This window comes from Nomascus leucogenys, chromosome 8 (assembly GCF_006542625.1).
Source record: "Nomascus leucogenys isolate Asia chromosome 8, Asia_NLE_v1, whole genome shotgun sequence".
Lineage (NCBI taxonomy): Eukaryota > Metazoa > Chordata > Mammalia > Primates > Hylobatidae > Nomascus > Nomascus leucogenys.
Genome location: NC_044388.1, coordinates 89,273,793 through 89,301,728, shown reverse-complemented (window position 1 = coordinate 89,301,728; position 27,936 = coordinate 89,273,793). Strand labels below are relative to the sequence as shown.

General features: G+C 42.6%; 2 protein-coding genes across 8 annotated transcripts; one reads left to right on the top strand and one right to left on the bottom strand.

Annotated features, from left to right (window-relative positions):
* Positions 1 to 783: 783 nt before the first annotated feature.
* Positions 784 to 18,415, bottom strand: PRPF4 (pre-mRNA processing factor 4). 4 transcript variants are annotated; one of them, XM_003264024.4, is made up of 14 exons: positions 18,196 to 18,415; positions 17,241 to 17,418; positions 14,525 to 14,711; positions 10,957 to 11,044; positions 10,482 to 10,561; positions 10,211 to 10,304; positions 9,306 to 9,400; positions 7,440 to 7,498; positions 6,865 to 6,988; positions 5,433 to 5,522; positions 3,102 to 3,224; positions 2,883 to 2,990; positions 2,676 to 2,794; positions 784 to 2,207 (listed from the first exon to the last, which is right to left on the bottom strand). In XM_003264024.4, the coding sequence occupies exons 1-14, from the start codon at positions 18,220 to 18,222 to the stop codon at positions 2,014 to 2,016; spliced, it is 1,566 nt and encodes a 521-aa protein (XP_003264072.1). In that variant the 5' UTR covers positions 18,223 to 18,415; the 3' UTR covers positions 784 to 2,013. The 4 variants fall into 4 exon arrangements, with proteins under 4 accessions (XP_003264072.1, XP_030673508.1, XP_012364483.1 ...); XM_030817648.1 differs by having other exon boundaries at positions 7,440 to 7,537; positions 17,241 to 17,421; positions 18,196 to 18,331; XM_012509029.1 differs by having other exon boundaries at positions 17,241 to 17,421; positions 18,196 to 18,331.
* Positions 18,381 to 27,005, top strand: CDC26 (cell division cycle 26). Of its 4 annotated transcripts, XR_004031410.1 has the most exons (5): positions 18,394 to 18,582; positions 20,544 to 20,653; positions 21,440 to 21,561; positions 23,046 to 23,176; positions 26,573 to 26,673. XR_004031410.1 is itself a non-coding variant. In XM_003264020.3 (4 exons), the coding sequence occupies exons 3-4, from the start codon at positions 21,481 to 21,483 to the stop codon at positions 26,747 to 26,749; spliced, it is 258 nt and encodes an 85-aa protein (XP_003264068.1). In that variant the 5' UTR covers positions 18,381 to 18,582; positions 20,544 to 20,653; positions 21,440 to 21,480; the 3' UTR covers positions 26,750 to 27,005. The 4 variants fall into 4 exon arrangements, 3 of the variants coding, with proteins under 3 accessions (XP_003264068.1, XP_030673510.1, XP_030673511.1); XM_003264020.3 differs by lacking the exon at positions 23,046 to 23,176 and having other exon boundaries at positions 18,381 to 18,582; positions 26,573 to 27,005; XM_030817650.1 differs by lacking the exon at positions 23,046 to 23,176 and having other exon boundaries at positions 18,468 to 18,586; positions 26,573 to 27,005.
* The last annotated feature ends 931 nt before the right edge of the window (positions 27,006 to 27,936 follow it).

Below are 27,936 nucleotides of genomic sequence, written 5' to 3'. Positions count from 1 at the left end.
AGAAATATGAGACCGGCCTGGGCAACAAAGTGAAATCGTGTCTCTACAAAAAAATCAAAAAAATTAGCTAGGCATGGTGGCATCCTCCTGTGATCCCAGTTACACAGGAGGACGAGGGGATGAGGCAGGAGAATAATTTGAGCACAGGAAGTCAAGGCTGTGGTGAGCTGTGTTCGCACTACTGCACACCAGTCTGGGTGACAAAGGGAGACCCTGTCTCAAAATGAAACAAAACAACCCAGTTGTTTGGCTATATATCACACATTCAGAGTCCACAGAATAGAGCTGACCAAAGCCATTGTCAACCTCTCTGCAACAGCAAATTAAGTTTTTTTTTTTTTTGAGATGGAGTCTTGCTCTGTTGCCCAGGCTGGAGTACAACGGCATGATCTTGGCTCACTGCAACCTCCGCCTCCCAGGTTCAAGCGATTACATGTGTGAGCCACCGTGCCCGGCCAAGGAGCCCTTCTTTAATAACTCTCCTCCATAGACAACCTTTTCTTCTTCCAAATTCCTATATATGTTTTTGAATTTACTGTGTAATTTGAGAGTTCAGAGGTTGTATAGTTGAGGTGAAAAGAGGTGCATGACAGACAAGTAAGAATTGTAACTGAGTCCAGGCCTGGCTTACTGGTAGTCTGGCCCACAATGCAAACAGCCCTCTATTTTTAAAAAAATTGTTGACAAGGTGCTAAGGGAGACACAAATCAGAGTAATCCATATTTGAGATCATCCATTATATCCCAAACCAAAAAAAGGAGACCTCTATGGACCAATGGCTATGATTCAAAAAATGCTTAACTATAGAAAATAATTCTTTACAGGGTAGTTTTGTAACAGGATTTTACCGTAGCAAATGTGGAATAAAGAAAAGGTTTAGGTTTAGGAATACCCATTAGGGTTTTTTTCGTTAAAGTACCCTTTAATACACGAAGTACATCCTTTAAATAGCCAACAGAAAGGAGGTTGTACAATAGAGACATGTTTGCTTTCTAAACATTTGTTTGACTCCTGACACAATGGTTTTGCTTTGGGGTAACATGAACGTTGCCAAATTTCAAAGTAAAATAAAAGATATTTTCTGACAAAGCAAATGTTCAGTTCAGAGTTGCCTGATGCAGTCAGCATTCCAAGCAAACTCAACAGGAAGAGGTGAAATCTTCTTCACTGCATGACCATCGGCGTGGCTGCGGTCTACTGCTTCATATCCCATTCTCCAGGGAAAGGAAAAGTGCTCCCTATGATGCACTGTTTAACCAATGAGTGGTGAGATGTGCCTCTTTACCTGAGGGCTTCCAGACTATAGTTCAGCCACCTTGCTCTCTGGGTCACATGTAGTCCTGAAGCATGTACCATGTTATGGAAAGCCAAGTTTCAAGAATTAAAAATGCAGAGTCAGTCACAATCCTGGGTGCTGCGAGGAAGGCTATAAGGCATTCGAACAAATTTTTTTTTTTTTTTTTGAGACAGGGTCTTGCTCTGTCACACAGGCTAGAGTGCAATGGTGCAATCTCGGCTCACTGCAACCTCCGCCTCCCAGGCTTAAGCATCCCTCCCACCGCAGCCTCCCAAGTAGCCGGAATCACAGGCACAAGCCACTGCGACCAGCTAATTTTAGTATTTTTTTGTAGAGACAGCATTTGCCATGTTGCCCAGGCTAGTCTTGAACTCCTGAGCTCAAGCGATCTACCCACCTCGGCCTCCCAAAGTGCTAGGATTACAGGCGTGAGCCACCATGCCTGGCCAAACAAAAGATTAATAAAAACAATGTCTACACAGTTCGTGGCAGGGCGTAAAAAAGTAATAAATTTTCAACCATGAGAGGGGCTCACCATCACCTAGGGATTGGGCTGCCTGCCTGGAGTGGGGGCTGACATGAAGTCCAATTCTACTGAGGGTCTACGCATCGTAATTGCAGAAAACATGATAGAACTAAACACTTCAATTCTTCTCTTTTGCGGAAAACGGCTCCTTAGAGAGAGCTTGAGGTTCAAGTCCTTTTTCCATTGTCATCTATTCAGCCATCCAGAGCTTGAAGGTCCTGTCATATGAGCAAGTGGCTATGAGCTGCCCATCGGAAGAAATATCTAGGCCCATCACTTTGCCTTCATGGCCAGCCAGAGTCTTCAGCGGGGACCAGCCTGGGTGCGTCCAGATCTTGGCTGTGTTATCATAGGCACCAGTAAGCAAGAAGTTCCCATGGATAGCTACAGCAGAAGAGAAGGGGAATTGCTAGAGGAATTCAAGTATTCAAAAGAGAAGACAAAAGCACAAAAGTCTGCAAAAACATACTATTTTAAAAAAACATACTATTTTTAAAAAAACCTATTTCTACAGACTTAAGGGAACAAATAACAGTAAGGTCTTTTGGCTCATTCCCTGACCGAGAATCTGTTCAGAATAATATTAAGGATTCAGTGCTCAGAGCATCCATGGAAGAAAGAATGAAGCAAAGCACTCATGAAAGTCGTCTTTACTTCCTGCAATGAGAAGCATGCTTTCCCACAGATCTAAGGGTATGGCAGGGGGAAGGAAATTATAATTTGCTCCTTTACCAGTAGGTCAAATTCTCTCCTGTTCTACTTCTCAGTTAAGCTAAAGCCTGGCCTGCATTCCACAGGAACACAATGCTGTTTGTCTGTGTCATTTAGACCTAAAATAGGAGGAAAGCTTACGCTCAAACTTGACGCCAGTCACTAAGTTCTGATGAGCAGGGATGGTGTAGACGCAACGCCGCTGTCGAAGGTCCCACACTTTGCAGGTGTTGTCACCACTGCCGGTTGCAATGTGATAGCTGTGGATTGGATGCAGTATTGAAGTTAGAAATAGAGTACCTGCTGACCCAGAACCCTTTTTCACCCCTCATTCAGTGTTTATTTTACCCATTGGGGGAGAAATTTATTCCATAGATTTCTTTCAGGTGGCCTTCTAAGAACATGATACAACGTCCTGTGCGTAGGTCCCAAACTCGACCAAATGCATCCAGTCCCCTGAAAAAATAATTTATAAATGAACACTTTGAATCCAGTTCTCTGTGGAAGCAGGTATACGTAAGAGGTGAGAGTACTGAGCTGCCCCTGGCTACATGGGAGAAGCCTTACCCAGTGCCAGCCAAAGAGCCATCTTGATGGAAGGCAATGTCATACACACCCATGCTGTGGCCTTCCTGATGCAGGATCTCTTCTTGAGCCTCCAAATCCCATAAGCGCCATGAACGGTCATAGCTAAAACCAAATCACACTAACAATCAACCAGCTGGTATTTATTCAGTTTCTACAACACATAAAGTATTATAAGTCATTATAGCTTAAGTTATTAATGCTTCTGAAACTATTCATATAACCATATTAACAGGAAGCTCCTTTCTGACATAAACGATGACTCGACAACTAAGCTTATCTGCCTTAGGTGCTAGCTGAAAACCATGGAATCGCTGTAAACCTCTAGGGCTTTTTTTTTTTTTTTTTTTTTTGAGACAGCGTCTCACTCTGTTGCCCAGCCTGGAGCACAGTGGCGCAATCTTGGGTCACTGCAACCTCCACCTCCCGGGTTCAAGCCATTCTCCTGCCTCAGCCTTCTGAGTAGCTGGGACTACAGGTGTGCGCCACCATGCCCAGCTAATTTTTGTATTTTTCATAGAGATGGGGTTTCACTATGTTGGCCAGGCTGGTCTCGAACTCCTGAGCTCAGGTGATTCACCCACCTTGGCCTCCCAAAGTGCTGGGATTATAGGTGTGAACCACCACGCTCAACCTAGTGGCTATTTTAATAACAGGATTCCCCAAGAATGGCCCCGCAAAGACTCTGTTGCCTTCTTTCTGCCTCCACTGTTACATTCTTTCATTCATCAAGCATTTATACATTTACTAGGCCCTAAATTGGATGTTGGGGATACAAAAATCACTCATACACAAATAGATCAATGGAAGAGAATAGGAAGTACAGAAATAACCACACATATATGGTCAGATGATTTTCAACAAGGGTACTGAAACAATTCCAACAGAGAAAGGAAAGTCTCTTCAATACAAGGTGGTATAACTGACTATGCACATGGAAATAAAGACAAAAGAGACAAACTCAATTAAAAAAAAACAAGCAAAGCATATGACAGAGCACTCAAGAGCAATAGTGATCAGGGTAATAAGAATGAAAATCATGGGAAATCACTACACACCTGCTAGATTGGGCAAAATGGTAAGACTGACAACACCAAATGTTAACAGGGATGTGAAGTAACCAGAATTCCAGGAATGTAAAATGGTGTAACCATTTTGGAAAACTGGTGGGGAGTTTAGAAAAAGTTAAATATACATCTAATACCTCTACCCTATGACCCAACAATTGTACTCATGTCCACAAAAAGCCTGGTACAAGAATATTTATAGCAGCTTCATTCTGACTGGCCCAAACCTGGAAACAGCCCAAGTGTCCATCAACAGGAGAATGGATAAACTATGGCACAGCCATAAAAATGAATAACCCCCAGCAGTAACAAGGAATTACTGATACATGCAACAACATGAATGACTCTTAACAATGTTATGCTGAATGAAAGAAGCCTGCCACAAATGAATTCACAGTATGAATAGACATAATTAATTTCTGGTGATAGAAGTCAGATCAGCAGTTGCTTTAGAAGGGGGAGTTCGCTGGAAAAGGGCATGAGGGACCTTTCTGGGGTGATGGACTGTTCTCTATATTGACAGGGGTGTGGGTCACAGGAATGGTACGCATTTGTAAAGACTGACAGCACTGTACACTTAAAATAAATCCATTCCATTGTATGTTAATTATAGCTTAATGGAAAAGTTCTCTAACAGATTCTAGCCTCCCTCAACTTACAGAACCAGGAAGGGAGACTTATATACCTGTAGCATTGGACAAGAGTGAAAATCCTTGTTTTCTGGTAATTTGTAACTCTGAAATTTCAGATTAATTGTAATTTAAAGGCAAATATGGCTGGGCGGGTTACCTCATACCTATAATCCCAGCACTTCGGGAGGCTGAGGCGGGAAGATCACCTGAGGTCAGGAGTTCAAGACCAGCCTGGCCAACATGGTGAAACCCTGTCTCTACTAAAAATAAAAAAATTAGCTGGGCATGGTGGCACGTGCCTGTAGTCCCAGCTACTCAGGAGGTTGAGGCAGGAGAATCACTTGAACCCGGGAGGCGGAGGTTGCAGTGAGCCGAGATCGTGCCACTGCACTCCAGCCTGGGTGACAGAGTGAGACTCCACCTCAAAAAAAAAAAAAAGGCAAATATACTTAGCCCTCACTATATTAAACATTCTCCTCTGATTCCAATTCCCTGCAGCCTAAGAAAATCCTACCTGAAGATCTCTGCTCTAAAAATTTACCTGGCAGATAGCCATAAAGGGTTAAGAAGATGCCACAGGCCTGTATGGATAAAACAATAACAGGACGGCTCACCAGGTGGTGCCCAGGAAACGTCCTGATGGATGCCACATTACCCGGGCCACACGCACTGTATGGCCTTCAATATCTGCCACTGGTTCATCACTGGAAAGGAACCAAACATATAAACAATTTTATAGACATATAAATATTCACAAAACTGATTACCTTTTGTGCAGATATACCCATTCTGTACAACACGAGAGGCTAAATTGTAACTACACTTGTAAAATGCTTTGGCCCAATAAGCAAAATAGTCATTCTGCACCAAAGGAGTACCTGGATTCTAGAAAGAAAACATGCTTTGGAAGAGATATAAGGACACAGAAATCACACAGTTTTGGCACAAGTGGATTACAGACAAACCTTTTTCAAATTTAGGCCTGTTCCAAGATCCAAATGAAAAAGGAACTCCTAAATAGAGACGAGGCTTAGTCTCCTTTTGGTGGCCATTAAATTCTGCTACCCAGCAACCACCAAAAGATCTGAACATCAGCAAAAGGAAATAAACATGAACTCTAAGGAGGGCAATTAAAAAGGGAACTTTGTCAATGTGCATACACAGAACAAGCCAAAGCCCGAGGGGAATAAATATTGCTAAGTATTACCAAAGCCAATTAAAACCTGCTGTGCTCATAAGTGAGACCCTGTCTGGTGAGGAGTGAAGACACTAATTAGCTCTTATAAAAATTCTCAAGTAAAAACCTTCATGTGTTTTCCCAAAGAAAGAAAATTAACAATTAAATTCAGATGGCTTTTGGCCAACAGGGTGCTTCCAAATTTTTTTTTTTTGGAAAACAATCATATAAACACATTTTTAAAAACTGTTGTAGTTGGAAAATACATTCCAGGTAAAGGATGATGCTGTTGGGAGGAGACATCTCCTTGGTAATACTGCTAGACAGAACCTCACTTTCCTCTCCCCTGTGGCTGTTTGCTAAGAACCAATGAACTGCCAAGAATATTATCTTTAGTTCGTTGTTAATCTATCATGTAGGAGGTAGGCTGAATCTTTCTGGAATAAATGGAGCTAGGAAATAGTGGTCACTAGGCTATAGGCAAAAATCAAGATCCAAAGTTAACAGGTAAGAAAAAACTGACATAACTCCTTTAGTAAGAAAAGGCCTAATAATTTCAGTCTTCCACTTACTTCATTTTCATACTAAGTTACCTTGACTCTTAAACCATCTTGGGGGTTAAATGCCAGATTTTTTTTTCTTTCAAGATGTAGTCTTGCTCTGTCACCCAAGCTGGAGTGCAGTGGTGCAATCTCGGCTCACCACAACCTCCACCTCCCGGGTTTAAGCAATTCTCCTGCCTCAGCCTTAAGGTGTGAGCCACTGCGCATGGCCTAAATGCCAGATTTTTAACCTGAGGTCCTGGGGTCCAACCAATCAAACATCTACTTTAGTGATGGCAGTATGGGCCACAGAACAGTGATATTCACCTGTCCAGACTCCAAAGCTTCACAGAGCCATCAGCCGCACAAGAGGCCAGGTTGACATCTTTTTGGTCCAAGGAGACAGTAGATTTGGGATGGAATACAATTGCTCCTACATTTGTGTTATGCCCTAAAGGAGTGTAAGAGATGCAAGTTAAAAGGTTCCTGCCTCTCGATATAACCCATGTACAAATACAGACTATGATGAACATCACAGGTAAGTATATACTAGGGAACATGTGGACATACAGAATATTAAAGTGACTATTCAACTATTAAAACATCAACTATTTTAATTTAAGCTAATATTTAAATTATATTTTTTAAAAAAGCAAAACACAAAAAAACCCATTGTGGTTTTTGGTTTAGAGATTATAAAATGCCAGAGTGTGACTGGACATGAGAGAAAAGCAGATGTGTAGGAAGTTGTGATAGTCCAGTCTTGAAGCCAGAGGAAACCAAGTCAAATCAAATCAAGAATTAATGCTGTGTATATGGGGTCTGAGTGTCAAGCAGAATTTAAGGCTTAACTGAGTTCACACTGGGAAAAAGACTGAGATTTGGATAAGACTCTAACTTACCTCGAAGAGTGTGAAGGAGGTTGCAATCAGGAACAGACCAGAGCTTGCAAAGCCCACTCCTATCAAATACAAAGGAAAGCATCTCAGCCAGGGTTGGTCTGGGAAGGAAAAGGTACCTTGGTAATATTACTAAAGGACGATCTCTTCTCACCCCCAGTAAACTTTACAATGGCTGACAGAAAAATAAAAGCCTTATAGTTGGAAGGGTTATAGAAGAAAAAGCTACCTCCAGCCCGCACGCAACCAGAGGCTTTTACTGGACTATAATCAACACTACACCAGTAGCCATTCTCCTTAACTTTTGCATCCGCTTGTGAGGGAAGGTGGGGCAAATTAAACTATCCAATAATACTAATATTAATAGTGATACTATCCTTAAATATGAATAGTATTTTGCTGATTACAAAGTATTTAAATTTTTTTTTTTGAGAAAGAGTGTCACTCTGTCACCTAGGCTGGAGTGCAGTAACGTAATCACAGTTCACTGCAGCCTCAACCTCCCAGGCTCAAGCAATTCTATCACCCAGCCTCCTGAATAGCTGGGACTAATAGGTGCATGCCACCACACCTGGCTAACATTTAAAAAAATTAAATAAATTTTTTAAAAGTTTTTGGGCCAGGCGCCGTGGCTCACGCCTGTAATCCCAGCACTTTGGGAGGCCGAGGCAGGCAGATCACAAGGTCAGGAGATCGAGCCCATCCTGGCTAACACGGTGAAACCCTGTCTCTACTAAAAATACCAAAAATTAGCTGGGCATGGTGGCAGCCGCCTGTAGTCCCAGCTACTTGGGAGGCTGAGACAGGAGAATGGCATGAACCCAGGAGGCGGAACTTGCAGTGAGCCGAGATTGCGCCACTGCACTCCAGCCTGGGCGAAAGTGTGACACTCCATCTCAAAAAAAAAAAAAAAAATTTGTAGAGACAGGGTCTCACTATTGTTGCCCAGCCTGTTCTCAAACTCCTGGGCTCAAGTGATCCTCCTGCTGTGGCCTTCCAAAGTGCTGGGATTACAAGTGTAAGCCACCGTGCCTTGCTGGCCTTAAACTTTTTAGAGACTTCTTATTTTGGAAATTTTTCAACAAATTACTTTTATATCTATTATCTCGGATGATCTTTCTAACAGACCTGTGAAGTAGGTACGGCAGGAACAACCAAACATTATAGTGAAGGTAATGAGGCTTGGAGAGGTGGACTCATTTGTGTAGTCCCTTGGCTTTCTCCTGAACCCGTCTCAAGGTCGGTCTAGTCAAGTAGCTCCTGTGTATTCAATCTAAGTTTCCTTTCTCATTAGATAGCCATGTCCCACAAAAAAACACAACCAAACTCAAACAAAACAACAAAGTTACCACATCCTGAGTTTTCTGCATATGTGGTGATAAGAAAATAAAACAAAGATAAACCAATAATTAACGTTTAACGAGTCCTTACTACATACCAGGCACTGTCAAGGCAAAATGCTTTACAAACACTACCTCATTCCACTTTACAGATGAGGACACTGAAGCTTACAGAAATTAAGTATCTTAGCGAGGTCACATAACTGGAAAAGAAAAGCCAGACTGAGTTATGGATACTAGTTGGTCTATAAACTGACTACAGGACCTGTTCCAAAACACTAGTGTCAAGAATGTGACAGAGAGCTTTATGTAGTGGATCTCTGGGGTCACTGGTGAAGAGTGAGAACGGCTAAACCAAGGCTACATTGTATTATACAACAGGCAGAGCACTGACTGACATCTGTAGTTTGGTGTGATCATGAGAAGCAGAGAAAGAGGACGTAGAAACAGACGTCTAACACAAATGCTAATTTTTTTCCTGAGCCTGTTCCCCATTTAGGAAAAAATGTCATTGTAAAATGGAACTTACCAACAAGCTGTGGCCAGCATCTTGGAATTGGGACTAAAGTGACAGTAGGAGATAGGCCGATCATCCCCAATCTGACTGCAAAAATTATTCAAAGACTTAAAAAGAAAAAAAACACACACACGGTGATCAGTAATAGGTTAATCTAAGAGTTCCTTTGCTTTTCCACCATAAAAAGAACAACAAAGCAGCTTTTCAGTTTTAACCCATCCCAAGATTCTTCTATGGTTTTGTTGCTGCTGTTAGAAGACACATACGTTGATATATGAAGTTATATGAAACTCCAGCATGCTGTTTTCTATAGTCTATTTTTTTTTTTTTTTGAGACAGAGTCTTGCTGTGTTGCTCAGGGTGGAGTGTGGTGGCGTGATCTTGGCTCACCGCAACCTCCGCCTCCCGAGTTCAAGCAATCCTCCCATCTCAGCCTCCCAAGTACCTGGGATTACAGGCGCATGCCACCACACCTGGCAAATTTTTGTATTTTTAGTAGAGACAGGGTTTCACCATGTTGACCCGGCTGGTCTCAAACTCCTGAGGCTCAAGTGATCCGCCTGCCTCTGCCTCCCAAAATGCTGGGATTACAGGACTGAGCCATTGTGCCCGGCTGTTTTCTACAGTCTTAGTATCACAACTTCTGAGTCAGCTAAATACAAACAGAAAACCCCAGAGAAACTTTGGCATATTAACAGGGAGAAATAAAGAACAGAACCATAGGCCTCTGCTGAGTACAAAGCACAGTAAGCTCCTGCCACGTTAACTGATGGCTCCTCCCATGTCACAGCAGCTCAACTCAAGCAGGGAGGAATCATTCTAGTTGCCTCTACCTTCCCAGAGGTGAGCCAAAGTAGAAAAATCAAATAAACATGAAGAACCTTTAAGATGTGGGACAATCGCTGGGAGCATCTTACCCGGAGAGACTTGTGCAGCTCTTGCATCTGGGAGGTCCTTGTTGTCTCAGGAATCTCCTTATGGAGTCGGGCCTCTTCCAAGCGTTTCATTGCCCTGCGACACAGAAACACCATCACCAGGAGCAACAGGGTTGTAAACAAGGACCCACATGTATCTCTACTCTACCCCTCAATTTCATTTAACAACCATAGTCTTTATCAAGCCCTCAGTTCCTGAGAGGAAACACACACAAAAAATATGCTTCTTTCTTCTACTGGAGGCTCCCCTTACCTGGGCAACGAATAATTAGCAATCCATAGTCTTGCCACCTTCAAGCTATTTGGTCCTTCATGATACCAGGTTTGCTGATACTGAAAGGCAAATTAAGAGCAGAAAGGTCAAGTCTGAAGCATTCTACTCCTCTTATAACTGTCATTTCTCCATTTTAACTGCCCAGAAGGTGAATTTGTTCGGTAATAGGATGAAATCAGGCATAGGACTTTCTACTGTATTTTTTTCTATGATATGTAATTAGATGGTTATACCAGGAATGCTATGATTCTTTCCTGACTGGAAAACTCACTTAGCTCCATTCATACTTACAAAGGAACCAAAACTACTACCAGCAACTATTCTTGAATGGTAGAGCCTTCAAAGACATTTCCCCCCAACATCTTAGCAAAGCAAACCATTGAAAGCAGAAAACGAGAGACCTATCCCCTCATTTCCTTCATGTTTATACTGTGAAGTTAAAGACATGTTCTACCTCTTCTTTGGACTTCTTAGACTTCTCATCATCTTTTTTGGTCTTTTTCAAGGCATCAGTACCGACGACTGAGAGGATGTTTCTTAACCTGTTAAAAAAAAAAAAAAAGATCAGAATTTAAACATGGTTGAGATAACACTGTTTTTAAAGTACACTTTAACACAGTTTTAAACACTGTTATTAAAGCTCCCCTAAGATGGGAGCAAGCCTTTACTATTCTCTCACTGTTCAAACCACCTAGCAACCTTTTTTTTTTTTTCTCTTTTTAAGAGATGAGGTCTTGTTGTTGCCCAGGATGGAGTGCAGTGGCATGATCAAGGATCACTGCAGCCTCAACCTCCTAGGCTCAAGCGATCCTCCCACCCCAGCCTCCCGAGTGGCTGGGACTACAGGTACACTGCTACAACTGGCTAATTTTTAAATTTTTCTGTAGAGAGAAGGGCTTGCTATGTTGCCCAGGCAAATCTTGAACTTCTGGGCTCAAGTGATCCTCCTGCCTCAGCCTCCCAAAGTGCTGGGATTACGGGCATGAGCCACTATGCCCAGCCCTCCAGGAACCTTCTTTAAGAGTCAAGTGGGGATGGCTAAACTCCCAGTGGGGTTTCTCCCACTCAGTCTTCTCTATTTGGAAATTCCCAAAATTCAACTATAAGCAATTACTCTATTCAGTTTAGAGTCAATGAGCCCCTACACTGCTACCACTTGGTCTGTGGAGACTGCCAACTTTCACTCAGTGCCACAATGTACTGGAAACTGACTCAGGTGCTAACTATACAGTGATGACTAAGAATCGGTTCTTGATTTCAAGTAGCTTAGTCCTGGGGAAACAACAGAGAGTGCTGGCAAACTATAATTCATTATATTACCTATCACTACAGCAGTCAGCACAGAGTGCTAGAGGGGACTTTGTAACGGGCATCTAACTAAGCTTAGAGGATCAGGGAAAGCTTCATTAAAAAAAGGTAATATGTAAATTGAGTCCTCAATTAATCAGGTCAAGGGGGTCAAGAATAAGAAAATGTCAGGCAAAGGGTTAAACAAATAAGGCCTGGAGGTAAGAAAAACATGTTGAGCTTGCAGTCACAAATAATTGAATACGGCTGGAGCGTGGAACATAGAAGAGGACTGGTGAAGAACAGGGCTGCAAATGCAAGGAGGAGTCAGGTCACAAAGAATTGCTAATGCCACGCTCAGGAGGATTTACAGGTGAGAAAGATCCCTGAAACAGTACAAAGAATGGATTAAAAGGGAAGAATAATGGCAGGGAAATCAGACAGTACTGTTGTAGTGACGCTCTGAGTCACAACGGTGGACTGAAATTCAGATAGTAGCAGTAGTGACTCAAAGGATTCATTTAAGGAACATAATAATGAATAAGATAGACTTTGCTGGTGGAAAAAACAAACTAAACAATAATTAAAAAAGCATACCCTTTGAAAAGGCTAATAAAATAACATACGATGACAGGGAACGGAGGGGTTAGGTGTGACGAAAGGCTTCTTTGAATAGGTGGCATCTATGCTGAAACAAAAGAATAAGAAGTTTGACAGGGATCCAGGTTAATAAAAAATGAAGAAGGCTGGGCGTGGTGGCTCATGTCTGTAATCCCAGCACTTTGGGAGGCCCAGGCAGGCGGATCACTTAAGGAGTTTGAGATCAGCCTGGCCAACGTGTTGAAACCCCGTCTCTACTAAAAATACAAAAGTTAGCCAGGCATGGTGGCACATGCCTGTAGTCCCAGGTACTTGGGAGGCTGAGGCAGGAGAATGGCTTGCACCTGGGAGGTGGAGGTTGCAGTGAGCCGAGATTGCACCATTGCACTCCAGCCTGGGTGACAGAGCGAAACTCCGTCTCAAAGGAAAAAAAAAGGAAGAAGAAAAGCCTCTAAAAGCCAAGAGAGAAGAATAAAAATAGACCAATCATGTGGAAAGACATGAAAGACATGAAAAGAACTAGCATATTCCATAAGGACCAATGTGGCTATTCTAATAAATTGGGGAAGGGTGATATGGGTAAGGCTGAAGACCTTACAGACCATGGTAAGAGTTTTTTACTCCAAGTATGAGAAGACAATCTAGGATTTTAAGCAAGCAATTAACACAACATGTTTGGGGCTATCACAACAGTGCAGATTTGAAAGCAGTAAAGATAGAGCAAAGAAGATAGCTGGAGTTGCATCTCACAAGTACAACAGACTAGATTTTGCTAATGGATTATAAAGGAGGCTAGGCAGATTTTCAACTAAGAATTGTATGAGTATAGGAGAGAGGTGGGGAAATATTTCAATTCAGATGTCTCAAGTTTGAAGTACCTGTGGGATACCTGAGCTGCAATGAGAGATTTGGGAATCATCAGAACACACAGTGAATGATGCCATGGGAGTAGAGCTGATCACCAAGGGCAAGTAGAGGAAAAGACAGCCTGTAAAGGGCAGGCAGAGAAAAAGAGGTTTAGAAGGTAAGTGAGAAGAATTAGCTAGTGAGAGAAGAGGAAAATCAAGAGGATTTGGTCTTAGGAGAGTGAAGGAAAGGGAGTAGTTCAAGGAGGGAGTATTTCAAGGAGGGAGTGGCTGGCAGTATACTAGGGCTATTCTTAGTAAAGGTGGATTGGTGATCTTAATAAAGAGCAATTTTAATGTGGTAGGGGTTGGTCAGTTTGCAGCAGGTTGAAGAGTAAATAAGGGTAAAGACCTCAAGGGAGTAATAGAAAAAACCCTTCCAACAAGCTGGATGATGAAGGGGAGATGAGACAGTGGACAGAGAGACCAGAGGGGCTCCTCATAATTGTGTGTGACTAGACCACAACTAAAAGACTTCGCAACCTGAAAATAACAAGAGGGCATTATCCGAGGACGGTACCCCTCTTCAATAAAATCCAAAAAACATTTATCATTGTTTTATGTCATTGATATAGAATGCATTTGATGTCTCAATTTTCAAGCCCAACGACAAATGTTTATCCAATTCAAAACTCGCACTAGGGAGGGGAGGCAAGGGGGCACGTTAGCACCCTCTTCCCAGTCTATAAAGAAAAACGGGCCAGGCATGAAGGCTCACGCTTGTAATCCCACCATTTTGGGAGGCCAAGGTGGGTATATCATTTGAGGTTAGGAGTTCAAGACCAGCCTGGCCAACATGGTGAAACCCTGTCTCTACTAAAAATACAAAAATATAAAAAATAACTGAAAATACAAAAAAAAAAAATATGGTGGCAGGTGCCTGTAATCCCAGCCACTTGGGAGGCTGAGGCAGGAAAATCGCTTGAACCCGGGAGGTGGAGGCTGCAGTGAGCTGAGATCACGACACTGCACTCAAGCCTGGGTGACAGAGCAAGACTCCGTCTCAAAACACAAAACAAAACAAAAACAAACAAACACAAAAAAGAAAAATTAATAGTGGAGTAAAAATTGGCCTAAGACAGATTATGGGCTAACTCATATAAACACAGTAAGATATTGTTAACATGATTTGAGACATTCTATTAAAGTTCAACTAAATGATCAACCAAAATTTGGAATAGAACCCTGTGATTATAATAAAGAAAAAAAGTAAATATTTAGAAAGGCAACCTTTCTCTTCTTTCAGCAGGACCCTCTCCAAAAAGTGTGATGGGTTCCCCCAAGGCTCTAAGGCAAGCTTTGACCTCTGAGTCATCTGTGGAAACATTGATCTGCCGGGCTCGCTTCCTTCTCTCAAACTCAGCCAATACTTCTGCCTGTCGCTCGCTGATATGCTCTTCAATTTCAAACACTTCTCCTATTAAAAAGAAAACAGGCAACATCAGCAGATCTTCTTCAAATAGAGAGAAATAATTTCTAGTAACTGCAGTCTGTGTATGCCCTGAGGGAAAAGTAACTGTCTATTACACATTTTATAGTTTACTGTTTTTCAGTTTATTAAATTATGCCAAACACATAAACCTAAATGACACAGCTTCAAAAGGCAAGAAAATGGTTCAAGCCACCTCTTGTTTCATTTATTAACTTTACGCCTATATAAACACACACTTTGGCTGAGACCAGCAAGTAAGAGTACAGAACATCTTTTGCAAAGAGTTAACTAGGCTGTCTATCCAGAAGATGTAACAGAAACATTATTGTAACAACGGCCAAAGCTATTTATTCTCTAAAGGAGACCCAGTATAGGGATACTTAACAAATAATTAACTGGTAAACTGCAAATAATTACCATGAAAATGAGAGTTCCACAACTATAAGGATTTCTGGATAATCTAGCAATAGTTTTGAAACCCATACCAAAATGTAAGTGTGATAAAAAATGAGAGGTACAGTGGTGACGTTATATTTAAGATAGTATAAAAAGTTTAAAAAGTCACTAGGCTACAGTGCATGTGTTTAGAAAATGTGTGGGAGGATCAATGAGAAACCTGACAGATGTCCCTACTGCAGAGGAGTCTTCATTTTATGCCCTTTGGTATTGTCTGAACTTCTTAGGACAAATATGCATAATTTTATTTTAAAAATATAGTAGACCTCTCATTACTGACATGGAAAGATATCCTCAATGGTATATAAAATGAAAAATGGGGGTTATACAACAATTTATATCATGTTTTCATTTATGGAAAAAATTACATATTTTTATACCTGTATTAAAATTCTCAGAAAGATATACAATCAATTAATTTAAAAAATATAGGATTTTCTACTTCACACATTTATACATTGATCTTTTAAAAGAAAAATAACTAACTTTTTTTGAGACAGAGTCTCGCTCTGTTGTTCAGGCTGGAGTGCAGTGGCACAGTCATGACTCACTGCAGCCTTGAACTCCCACCTCAGAACCCCAGTTAGCTGGGAATACAGGCACATGTCACCATGCCCGGCTAATTTTCTACTTTTTGTAGAGATGGGGTATCACTATTTGCCCAGGCTGGTCTTGGATTCCTGGGCTCAAGCCAGACTCCCGCTTCTCAGCCTCCCAAAGTGCTGGGATTACAGGTGTGAGCCACCAGGCTTGGCCACTATTACTTTTATAATAAAAAAAGATAACTCAGCCAGGTGCAGTGGCTCACGCCTGTAATCCCAGCACTTTGGGAGGCCGAGGTGGGTGGATCATTTGAGGTCAGGAGTTGGAGACCAGCCTGGGCAACATGGTGAAACCCTGTCTCTACTAAAAATACAAAAATTAGCTGGGTGTGGTGGCAGGCACCTGTAATCTCAGCTAATCGGGAGGCTGAGGCAGAAGAATCACTTGAACACAAAAGGCAGAGGTTGCAGTGAGCCAAGGTTATGCCACTGCATTCCAGCCTGGGCAAGAGAGTGAGACCCTGTCACACACGCACAAAAAAGATTTCACTTTGGGTAAAAAATAATTGGAAAACTTCAAAAGGGAGAATATCATGAACCACTCTAGCTGCAAACGAATGCCAGAACTATGTTAGATCTCCAGAAGACAAATGGAATCAATCTGAATCCAAATGTACACTGAATTTTTGATAAGACTGCTCACTCATAGAAGAAAAACTATATAACAGATTGTAAGAAAAAGGCTCTCGGCCGAGCGCGGTGGCTCACGCTTGTAAACCCAGCACTTTGGGAGGCCGAGGCGGGCAGACCACGAGGTCAGGAGATCGAGACCACGGTGAAACCCCGTCTCTACTAAAAATACAAAAAAAATTAGCCGGGCGTGGTGGCAGGCGCCTGTAGTCCCAGCTACTCGGAGAGGCTGAGGCAGGAGAATGGCGTGAACCCGGGAGGCGGAGCTTGCAGTGAGCCGAGATTGCGCCACTGCACTCCAGCCTGGGCGACAGAGCGAGACTCCGTCTCAAAAAAAAAAAAAAAAAAAAAAAAAGAAAAAGGCTCTCTGCATGATTATAAGGGGGTAGGCAAAATACAGCCTTATAGCTGCAAGTTTAAGAATTGAAATCCTGCCGGGCGCAGTGGCTCACGCCTGTAATCCCAGCACTTTAGGAGGACGAAGCGGGCAGATCACAAGGTCAGGAGTTTGAGACCAGCCAGACCAACATGGTGAAACCCCGTATCTACTAAATATACAAAAATTAGCCAGGCGTGGTGGTGTGCGCCTGTAATCCCAGCTACTCGGGAGGCTGAAGCAGGAAAACTGCTTGAACCCGGGAGGCGGAGGTTGCAGTGAGCCAAGATTGCGCCACTGCACTCCAGCCTGGCAACAGAGCAAGACTCTGTCTAAAAAAAAAAAAAAAAAAAAGGAAATTTTTTGACATTATAAAACTGGTGATATTTAAGTTTAGGAAGGTATTCATTACCCAAAGAGGTAAAGATGGGCTCACAATTTGCATCTTACCAGAGGTTATATTAATATTTCCAGCTTCGATCCCTGCTTTAAGTCCTTCTTTCCCCAAAATCCCAGACTCTCCTTTGGCCAGACGCTCCCTCTCCTTCTCTTCCAAACTTCCATAATAGATGTGTGGTTTCTTCACGACCGGAGCAACTAAGTCATCGGGTGCTTTAGTTTTGGTTGCCTGCTAAATCAAAGATCTGGATTAAACTAAGGTTTAATCTTGGCAATTTACTGGACTTCACCAGACGATGAAGCTCACCCTGAGTTTCACAGTCCTATTTCTTCCGTAATTGAAAGGACAAATTGGACACTACTTAAGACGTTCTTCATTGATTTGAGGTGAGGGTAGGGGGAGGGTGTTTCAGTCCTTCACTTTGGTTGACAGGATTGATAAAACCAGTGAGGTTCTCTCGGGTATTTTCCTATGAAAGGTTTGCTCTGGAATCTGTTTACTTCATTCCGTTGGAAGTGTTCAACCTCGTGTTTTATGATGCTTCCAGGATTACTGCTCATCACTGGGGAAATACTAAGGATAGATAAAATAACCAACGCGGTGCTAAAGGATAACAAGTTACAACATTACAAGTGTATACATTTCAAACGTTTCTAGACGTGAGGTAGTAGGAGTTAGTAGGTCTCATTAAAATTCTGAGATCTGCCAAAGGCATAAACCTTGGCCAAGACACTTCCCTATTTCAGAGCACCGTTACTGGTTGAGTCGGAAGAGATGCTTGCCCTTTGGGGCTCTAGTGGGAGAGGTGCAAATAAGCTACAGTCCACGAAAGCGCTTAGGAATCAGGAAAACGGTGGTCCGCTGTGTAGGACACCACTGAGTCCCGCAGCCTTCCTCTTCAGCCCTCCACCGCCTTCTCCCGCTCCTTAACGGCCCCTTCCCACAAAAATCCCCTTCCCCCTTAGCGCTCCCTGCCAGAGTGAGCTGAGATCCCGGGCTCTGTACCGTGGAGGAGGCTCGCGAGGAAGCCATACTGGGCTCTGGAGCCGCCAGGCCCTAGCGAAATCCAAGCACTCCGTTTCAGACCGTCCACCGCGCGCCCAGTAGAGCAGAAGTGCGTCACTGACAGGAAGTGCGTCACAGACAGGACGTGGGCCAAGAGGGGTCACCGCCCCCGGAGCGGCGCGGAGCATGATGGAAGTCGTAGTAGGAAATGGCGTCGTGGCATTGAGGGGCGTCCCTCCTAGAACCTCCAAGAAAAGCTCGCGGAAGACGAGGTTCTGCGGAGAGAGAGGCTCCAAGCAGTCTGGGAAGTGTAGTCCAGTTGGCTTAGCAGTAGTTTCGTGGGGGGAGCCGAGGTTCCGGGAAGGGGCTAGGCCGGCTTGAAAAGAGGTAGGTGAGTCGCCTCGCGCGGCTCGGGGCTGAACTCTGGAGCGAGTCAAGGGCTTCCGGGGTCCGCTGTGTCCCCTGGGCCTACGGGGGCGTTTACGTCTTCTTGGAGCCGAGGACCATGTTACCATAGAAACCCTTGCCTGGGATCCGAGGCACAGGCCTGGAGCTAGGGGACGAGGACTGTTCTCCTCCATGGTCCGGAAGTCTTCCCAGGGGCCCCTTCTGAGCTTGATGGCTCGGCGGTGGATTTGGGCTGCGGCGAGAGATTAAGCTAGAAGAGCCCGCTAGTGCCAAAGTCAAAGAAAGACCCGGCGGAGGAGCTTCGGCCTGATTTTATTGATTTGTCTTCAGCCCGGTCTTTGTATCAGATTGAGAGTAAGATGATGGATAGGAAGGTGTCAGATAACCTTGCACGTCTCTCTGCCCTGCTGGATGCTGGGGCGTTAGAGACGAACAGGATAAGGTTTTTATCCCCGCGTGGGCGGTGGGAGATCCTCAAAATATTGACGTTTCCCTAGCTGGCCAGATCCTCATCCAACCCCGTAGAACAATTACAGCAATAATAGATGTTATTTATTGAACATTTATTAAATGCCAAATAATATTCCAAGAGCTTACTCTGCATTACGTTATTCACTTCCTACAACAGCAGAGTAGGATACAGATGAGGGAACTAAGGTCTAGTGAGAAATGAAACGAATTGTTCAAGATCAGTGGTGTAGTGGGATTAAAACCTGTGCCCTTTAACCTCTACAGCCAGCACTTTTAACTGTTACTCTATACTGCTCCCTAGTGGCCAGTTTTTCGCATTTTGCAGAAAAGGTAATATGTATAGATTTTTTTTTTTCCTCTTTTAGGTATCCCTATCCCTCTCTTTCCCTCTTTGGAACTTTGGCTTTCTCTACCATTTGTCTGCATTGGAATCTGGTAGAAGATAATGCCTGATTTAGTACAAAGCAATTTGAAATGTAATGTGCCAGTGTTTTGTGTTGATAATATCATCTGTAGTATCCTAAGCTTCATGGGAGAAGGAACTGTTTCTTCCTTTGTATACGTCACAGTCCTTAGTTTCATCCTAGATACGTGTAATAATTTGTATCTGTACATACTTTCAAGGAGTTTTCACTTCCATCATTTTCACTTAATGCTTATCATGTTGACCTTTATAATTTTTATAGGAGGCTAAAATTATTAACCAAACTGAACAGCTTGCTTCGATGACTTCATGTGTGAAATAGGAATCATTTCATCAACTTCACAGGGTTTTTGTGTTAAAATAAGAATGTAAAGAATGGGAATGGAAAAACAGCACGGTGCTCAAGAATGATCTCACCTTTTATTCAACAAACATTTACTGACTGTTTTTATAGATACACTCTAGGGGATGCTGTGGAGAATATACAAATGATGCCATCAACAGATATTAAACTCAATTGGGGGGGTTGTGTTTTCTCAAAAACAAAACAAAACAAAATGGTTTTCATTAACATAGTATTACCTTGGGATTTCAGGCTGTGGAATGCTCTCTTGAGCCTCTTTTCTTTTCTTTTTTTTTTTTTTTTTTTTTTTTTTTTTGAGTTGGGGTCTCATGGTGAGGTCATGGCTCACTGTGGCAACCTCAAACTCCTGGGCTCAAGTGATCTCCTTCCACCTCAGCCTCCTGAGTAGCTAGGACTACAGGTCCACACTACCAGCCCAGCTATTTTTTTTACTTTTTTGTAGAGACAGGGTCTTGCTATGTTACCGAAGCTGTACTTGAGCCTCCTTGTGCACTCTTCTCTCTGCCTGCCCTTCAGAAGTCAACTAAGACATCGTTTTCTCCAGGAAGGCTTGCCTGACATCCTTGTCCACCCCACACTCAGCCCAGACTGGATTAGGTGCCTGTGTGATGCCAGTGCCAGTATCCTCATCAGGGTTCTCATTACATGATATCACAGTTTTCTCTTTTGTTTTCCCCACAGATTATGACTGTACCTTTTAACTCTGTAGCTGGAGCACAAGAAGTGTTTGTTTAATGAATGACGTACACATTAAAGATCTGTTTGGATGCTGAGGATAATCCTGTGAATTGGTGAGTTGGAGTTTTTCTGAGATTTAGCAAACTTATTTTAGCATTCAGGAGTGATCACAAATCTCTGACAATTCTCATGTAGAGTAGATTAAATTCACTGGTTTGTCCACTTTCTCCTATAACTATACTAAGATGTGATAGTTTATTCTTTTAGCTAGAGTATTTCTTTGAATGTGACTGGAACATGAGATTAAAGTGATGGTTGCCTAGAATTTCTCTCTTATAGGCAGTTTGCTATTTTAAATTCTTACAGAAAGAGTTTTTGATTTTACAGAGCTGTAGATCTCCATAATCTAATAAAAATGTAATAATCACATACCTAAAGACTTTAGAAGCTGGCTGGGTATAGTAGCTCTTGCCTATAATGCCAGCACTTTGGGAAAATGAGGAGGGAGGAACACTTGAGCCCAAGAGTTTGAGACCAGCCTGGGCATCAGAGAGAGATCCCATTTCTACAAAAAACACAAAAATTAGCCAGGTATGGTGGTGTACGCCTGTAGTCCCAGCTACTCTGGAGGCTGAGGCAGTAAGATTGCTTGAGCCCAGGAAGCTGAGGCTGTAGTGAGCTAAGGTCATGCCACTGCACTCCAGCCTGGGCGAAGAGCAAGATCCTATCTCTTTAAAAAAAAAAAAAAAAAAAAAAGACTTTCGAAGTCTATGTGTGAATTCAAATAAATTTTTAATACTTCCATTCACTTTAGTATACATGCTTGCAAATTGATTTTATGTTTTGTATCTGAGACTTTATCACCATCAGATTTTCCTCCTCTCTTTCATTTTTAACAGCTAATAGTTCACTGGGTTTGGCCCTTAGTGTTGACTTCAGTATGCTGAGACGAAAACCAACACGCCTAGAGCTAAAGCTTGATGACATTGAAGAGTTTGAGAGCATTCGAAAGGACCTGGAGGTATGAATACAACTTTGTGTTTTTTTGAGATGGAGTCTCGCTCTGTCACACAGGCTGGAGTACAGTGGCATGATCTTGGCTCACTGCAACCTCTGCCTCAGCCTCCCAAGTAGCTGGGACCACAGGTTCATGCCAGCACGCCCGGCTCATTTTTTTATTTTTAGTAGAGACGGGGTTTTGCCACGTTGGGGCCAGGCTGGTCTCAACTCCTGACCTCAAGTGATCCATCCACCTCAGCCTCCCAAATTGCTGGGATTACACGCGTGAGCCACTGTGCCCAGCCATGAATACAACTTTCAAAGCTTAAGGAATATTTAAGCTAATAATTCTTGTGTGGGCACAGTGGCTTACATCTGTAATGCCAGCATTTTCTGGCCAGGAGTTTGAGACCAGCCTGGGCAACATAGTGAGACTTTGTCTCTATGTTGGGCAGGGTGGCGCATGCCTGAGCTACTCAGGAGGCGGAGGCGGGAGGATTGCTTGAGCCCAGGAGTTTGAGGTTACAGTGTGCTATGATGGCTCCACTGTACTCCACACTGGGCAACAGTGAGACTCTCTGTCATACATAAATATGTATATACACACACATACATACACAATAACTTTAACTTCTGAACTTCAGATTCTTAAACCAACAGCTTATTTGAAATCTCTGTTTGGATGCTTTACAGGCATCTCAAACTTCATGTATGTCTCCTGTGGCTGCTGTAACAAAGTACCACAAACTTCGTGGCTTAAGACAACAGAAATTTATTATTTCACAGTTTTATAGGCCAAAAATTAATATTGCTGGGCTGAAATCAAGGTGTCAGGAGGGCCACATTCCCTATGGATGATCTAGGGAAGAATCCATTCCTTGGCTCTTCTAGCTTCTGGTGGCTGCTGGCATTCCTTGACTCGTGACTGTATCACTCCAGTCTCTGCCTCCAGAGTCATATTGTCTTCTTTTCTGTCTGTGAAAACTTCCTCTGCCTCCTTCTTATAATGATATGTGTGATTGTGTTTAGGGCCCACCTAACTAACCCAGGATAATCCCCCCATCTCAAGATCCTTAACTTAGTCACACCTGCAAAGGCCCTTTTCCCATATAAGGCATTTATAGGTTCCAGGATTAGGACCTACTAGCTTTGGAGGCCATTTTTCAGCCTACTACACTTAACATGTTAAAAAAAGAAAAGAGAAAAACTCTTGATTTCTCCCTTGAACCAGTCGTCCCTTCCATTCTTCCCCAGTGTTTCCCATCTCAGTATCAATTCAGTTCCTCAGGCCAGAAACCTAGCAGTCATTCCTGAGTTCTCCCTTTCTCTTACGCTTTATATTCGATCTGTCTGTAAACCCTTTGATTCTACCTTCGGAATATGTCTAGAATCCACCCATACCTTTTCATCTTCACTGTTACAGTCCTGCGCTAAGTAACCGTCTTTCCCTGTATAATTGTAGTAGCATTCTAACTGGTCTTCTACTTCCATTTTTGTCTCTTTCAGTGCATTCTGCATCCGGTATCAAGAATGATCTTCAAAAATTTTCAAATCCTGTCATTCCCGTTTAAAACTCCTCAGTAGTTTCCTGCACTTATAACAAAATCTGAATTCTTCACCATGGCCTACAAGATTTTGTATGTTCTAGTGCCTCTCCAGATTCATTTTGTGCCATTCTTTGCCTTGCCCTCTATACCCTAGCCACACTGGCTCTCTTTCATTTCCTTGAACATGCCAAACTATTTATCACTTCCATGGACTTTCCACGTATTATTTCCCCCTGCCTGGAGTGCTCCCTTTCTTCCAGTCTTTGTTTAAATGTCAACTCTTCAATTTAAGAGGCCACTTTTGACCGTATCCAAGTTACATGTGTCATTCCCATCCATGCTGCCTCCATCTCTGTAGCTCTCACAAAGCACCATTTTTTCATAGCATTTATTATAATTTACAATTTTTTTTATCGTAAAATCATTTACATTAGGAACGTTGATTGCAGAAATCATGTCTGTTTGCTTCACCATTGAGTTCCTACCATCTAGTTCATAGTAGGGGCCCCATATGTATTTTTAAGTGTGGCCTTGCTACACGGTATTAGATGTCCATTAATAAGACTTAAATTCTTCAGTGGTCTACAGAATAAATTCCAAGTTCCCTAGCATGGCATATGAGGTCCTTTGTCGCTGGTCCTTGCTTATGTCTCCACTTTCACTGCTGGGTTATCTTTAATCTCAATGCCAATACACAAGTGTTCCCTTTGCCAGAAAAGCCCTTTCTTTTTCTTTGCCAGCATAACTCTTACTCCTTCCAGCCCCCAGCTGGGTTAGGCTTAACCTTATCCTCCTGTGCTAACCTCTCTCATAGGCACTGTCACCCTCTGTTGTAATTGTCTGTTTGATTTTGTTTTCCCTCACTGGGCCATAAGCTCCTTGAAGTCAGGGATTAGTGTATTTCTCTCTGCATCTGTTCCCTGCAATACCAGGTCCAAAGGAGGGCTCAATGCAAGTCTATTTTCATTTGCTGTCCTATCAGATATCTTGTACTATATGGCAGAGGACAGTACATTTTGCATGTATTCACCAACAGCTTTATTATGTATTATATATGCTTCATATTAAGACTAATAACTTAGATTTCTTTCCCCCTGCTTCATCCCAAGAGACTTTAGTGTTCTCTAAGTATCATAATTTTTGCTTTCTAAAAACTCATATATTATTAAGGATGAGCTTTAAAGTATGACTTAAACTTCAGTTGTAATGAATCTCATAAAATGCTAGCATGCTGAACTTTGACTCTACAGTCAGCTCACTATTGAGTTAGTCTTTCCACTAAAGGCAGTTATCTAGTGGGTTTTGCCTTGTTTTAGAGTAACTTAGGAAGCAGGGACAGTCATGCCCTAAGCTAAAGTGAAACCAGTAGAAAACTGGCCTGTTTCATTTATTACCAACATGAGTTTGATTATACTACTATGACTCTAGCTTCTGAAACAGCAGTTGCTCAAAGTGGGAAGCCGTGATTTCATTCTACTTGGATATTCTCAGAATGATAGAGTGATTTGCCTTTTCGAACTTGTTTTCACAAAGGTATTTAGGTAGAACTTTCTAACATCACTTACTAGTAATCAGGAAGGTCATTTGCCACATAAAAGGCAATACCTTATTTTATTCCCTGTAATACTTTGTGAGTGTTGGCATTTATTTATTTATTTATTTATTTATTTATTTATTTATTTATTTATTTTTGAGACAGGGTCTTGCTCTGTCGCCCTGGCTGAAGTACAGTGGCATGATCACAGCTCACTGCAGCCTTGACCTGCCAGGCTCAGGTGATCCTACCACATCAGGCCCCCTGAATAACTGGGAATACAGGCATGCGCCACCATGCCTGGCTAATTTTTAAATTTTTTTGTGGGCCGGGTGCGGTGGCTCATGCCTGTAAATCCCAGCACCTTGGGAGGCCGAGGCAGGTGGATCACGAGGTCAAGAGATTGAGACCATCCTAGCTAACATGTTGAAACCCTGTCTCTACTAAAAGTACAAAAATTAGCCGGGTGTGCTGGCATGCGCCTGTAGTCCCAACTACTTGGGAGGCTGAGGCAGGAGAATCGCTTGAACCCAGGAGGCGGAGGATGCAGTGAGCCGAGATGGCGCCACTGCACTCCAGCCTGGGGACAGACAGAGACTCAGTCTAAAGAAAAAAAAAAAATTGTGGAGACAGATGGAGTGTCATTATGTTGCCCAGGCTAGTGTCACACTCCTGGGCTCAAGCAATCCTCCCGCCTTGGCCTCCCAAAGCACTGGGATTTACAGGCATGAGCCACTGCGGTCAGCCTGATGCTTGGCATTTAAATGCCCACAGTTCAGCAGCAAGTGGTGAAGAATGGTGGTAATTCCAGTGATTTGAGTTACTGAGCCATTCTTCTATTATTAAGTAACTTTGGATAAAACATCATTTCACTCTCTTAGAGAAAGTTATCATCTGTTATCCTTATAGTCAGGTAGTGGCAGTTATGGGATAAGTGTCTCTTTTTGAAAATGATCAAACTAAGACATACTTTGTGGATTCTGCAGTCACATGTGACTTAAGAGCCAAACCTTTTATCTGAAAACAAAATGAAGCCACAAAACCCAGACCTTTTGATAAGATAGCATAAAACCTTCTTGAGTTACTTTTAATCTCATGGAATCAGTCAGGCTATAGATTTTTGATGGTTATTTCTTTACCAATTTATTTTTCTGTCTCTTCTCTAGAATAATAAATTTGTTGAAATGCCCTTTGCTCCCCCTTGTCTGCTCTTAACATCTTTCCAATTGTAGCTTCCTGTTGTACCACCACACCCCAACTCCTTACCTCTTGTCTCTTTGGCAGTGTGGACTTCTCTCTGTCATAGGTCATAGCCCTGATCACCCTATAATCGTCTGTTTGCCTGTTTCCCTATTAGACTGTGACATCCTGGAGGGTAGGGGTTACATCTTTTGTTTTTTTTTTTTTTGAGACAGTCTCGCTCTGTTGCCAGGCTGGAGTGCAGTGGCACCATCTCGGCTCTCTGCAACCTCTGACTTCCTGGTTCAAGCGATTCTCTTGCCTCAGCCTCCCGAGTAGCTGGGATTACAGGCATGCGCCACCATGCCCAGCTAATTTTTGTATTTTTAGTAGAGATGGAGTTTCACCATGTTGGCTAGGATGGTCTCGATCTCCTGACCTCGTGATCCGCTCGCCTTGGCCTCCCAAAGGGCTGGGATTACAGGTGTGAGCCACTGTGCCCCGCCAAATTTTTGTATTTTTAGTAGAGATAGGGTTTCGCCATTTTTGCCAGGCTGGTCTCGAACTCTTGACCTCAAGTGATCAGGGGTTACAACTTTTAACACCATATCCTCATTGTGCCCCTAAGTATTCCAAACCTAGGATTTCAGTTTATTGTTCTTTACACCCTAACTCTATCCTTTAGCCCATGCCTAGTACATGGTAGGTGTTCTAAATAAACATTTGCTAATTGAAAGAATGTTGCCTTAATCCTAAAACTTTTATACTTTCAGACCCGTAAGAAACAGAAGGAAGATGTGGAAGTTGTAGGAGGCAGTGATGGAGAAGGAGCCATTGGGCTCAGCAATGATCCCAAGAGCCGGGAACAAATGATCAATGATCGGATTGGTTATAAACCCCAACCCAAGCCCAATAATCGTTCATCTCAATTTGGAAGTCTTGAATTTTAGAGATGGATTATCTTGCATGCCAGAGCGCTGGAATGGAATAAAATGATGGCAGAAGTACAAACCAGATTTAGAGAATTGAGTGCTTGCAGTCAAGCAGAATGTACCTCCTGCAGAGACAAATCCTTCTGCATGAGATTACTGATGCTTCACTTGCACTCTAAGCTGGAATCCAAACTCTGGTTTGTCTCTGGAAAATTTGACTCTATAAAACTGATCTGATTTTTTGTTTTTAAAAATAAATATATTTTTGGAAAAATGTGAGGCATCCTTAATGAAGTATAACAGTACTGTTAATACCCAGACTTTAAAAGATAATTGCTACAAGATTAACATCATTCTTTCCATCTTTATTAAAAGACCCTAAGCACAGGACACTCTAGTTGATCCCTGCCACTTTCACTTAACCCATCTATTCAACAAGTATTTATTGAATGTCTACCATGTGCCACTCAACAAAGATCCCTGCCCTTGTAGAAATTAAATTCTAGTGATATTGTGTAAATCTGAAGAAGTTGTAGGTACCAGATCTCTTTACAGAATGGCTTTGTAACTAGTTTGGGTATAATGTTGGGAGGACAAGCAGTGAAGGGAAATAAGAGGAATGCTTCTAACAGTTTTGCCATTATTCCAACTTTCCTTCCTTTCTCAACTTGCCTAAGCGTTTTTCCCAGAAAGAACCAGAAAGGCAGCTCAGAGGGTAATTCTGAATCATGCCCTATTGTTTTGGGCATTAAAAAAAAAATTTTTTTTTAATTTTTATTGTTTTATGTAGAGACAAGGATCTGTGTTGCCCAAGCTGGGCTTGAGCTCCTGGCATTAAGCAGTCCTCTCAAAGTGCTGGGATTACTGTGCCTGGCCTGTTTTCACTAATTCAACACAGGGAATCACCAGCTGTGATCATGAGAGCCTCTTGAATCATCAGTTCTACAGAGACTCTTAGCAGGACTTTAGCCTTTTGGGGGTAGTTTAAGTCTGAGTAATACGAGTGGGAGAGGGCCAGGTGTGGTGGCTCATGCCTGTAATTCCAGCACTTCGGGAGGCTGAGGCAGGAGGATAGCTTGAGTCCAGGAGTTAGACCAGCCTGGGCAACACAGGGAAACCCTGACTCTATAAAATTAAAAAAAAAAAAAGAAGGGCTGGGCATGGTGGCTCATGCCCGTAATCCCAGCACTTTGGGAGGCCGAGGT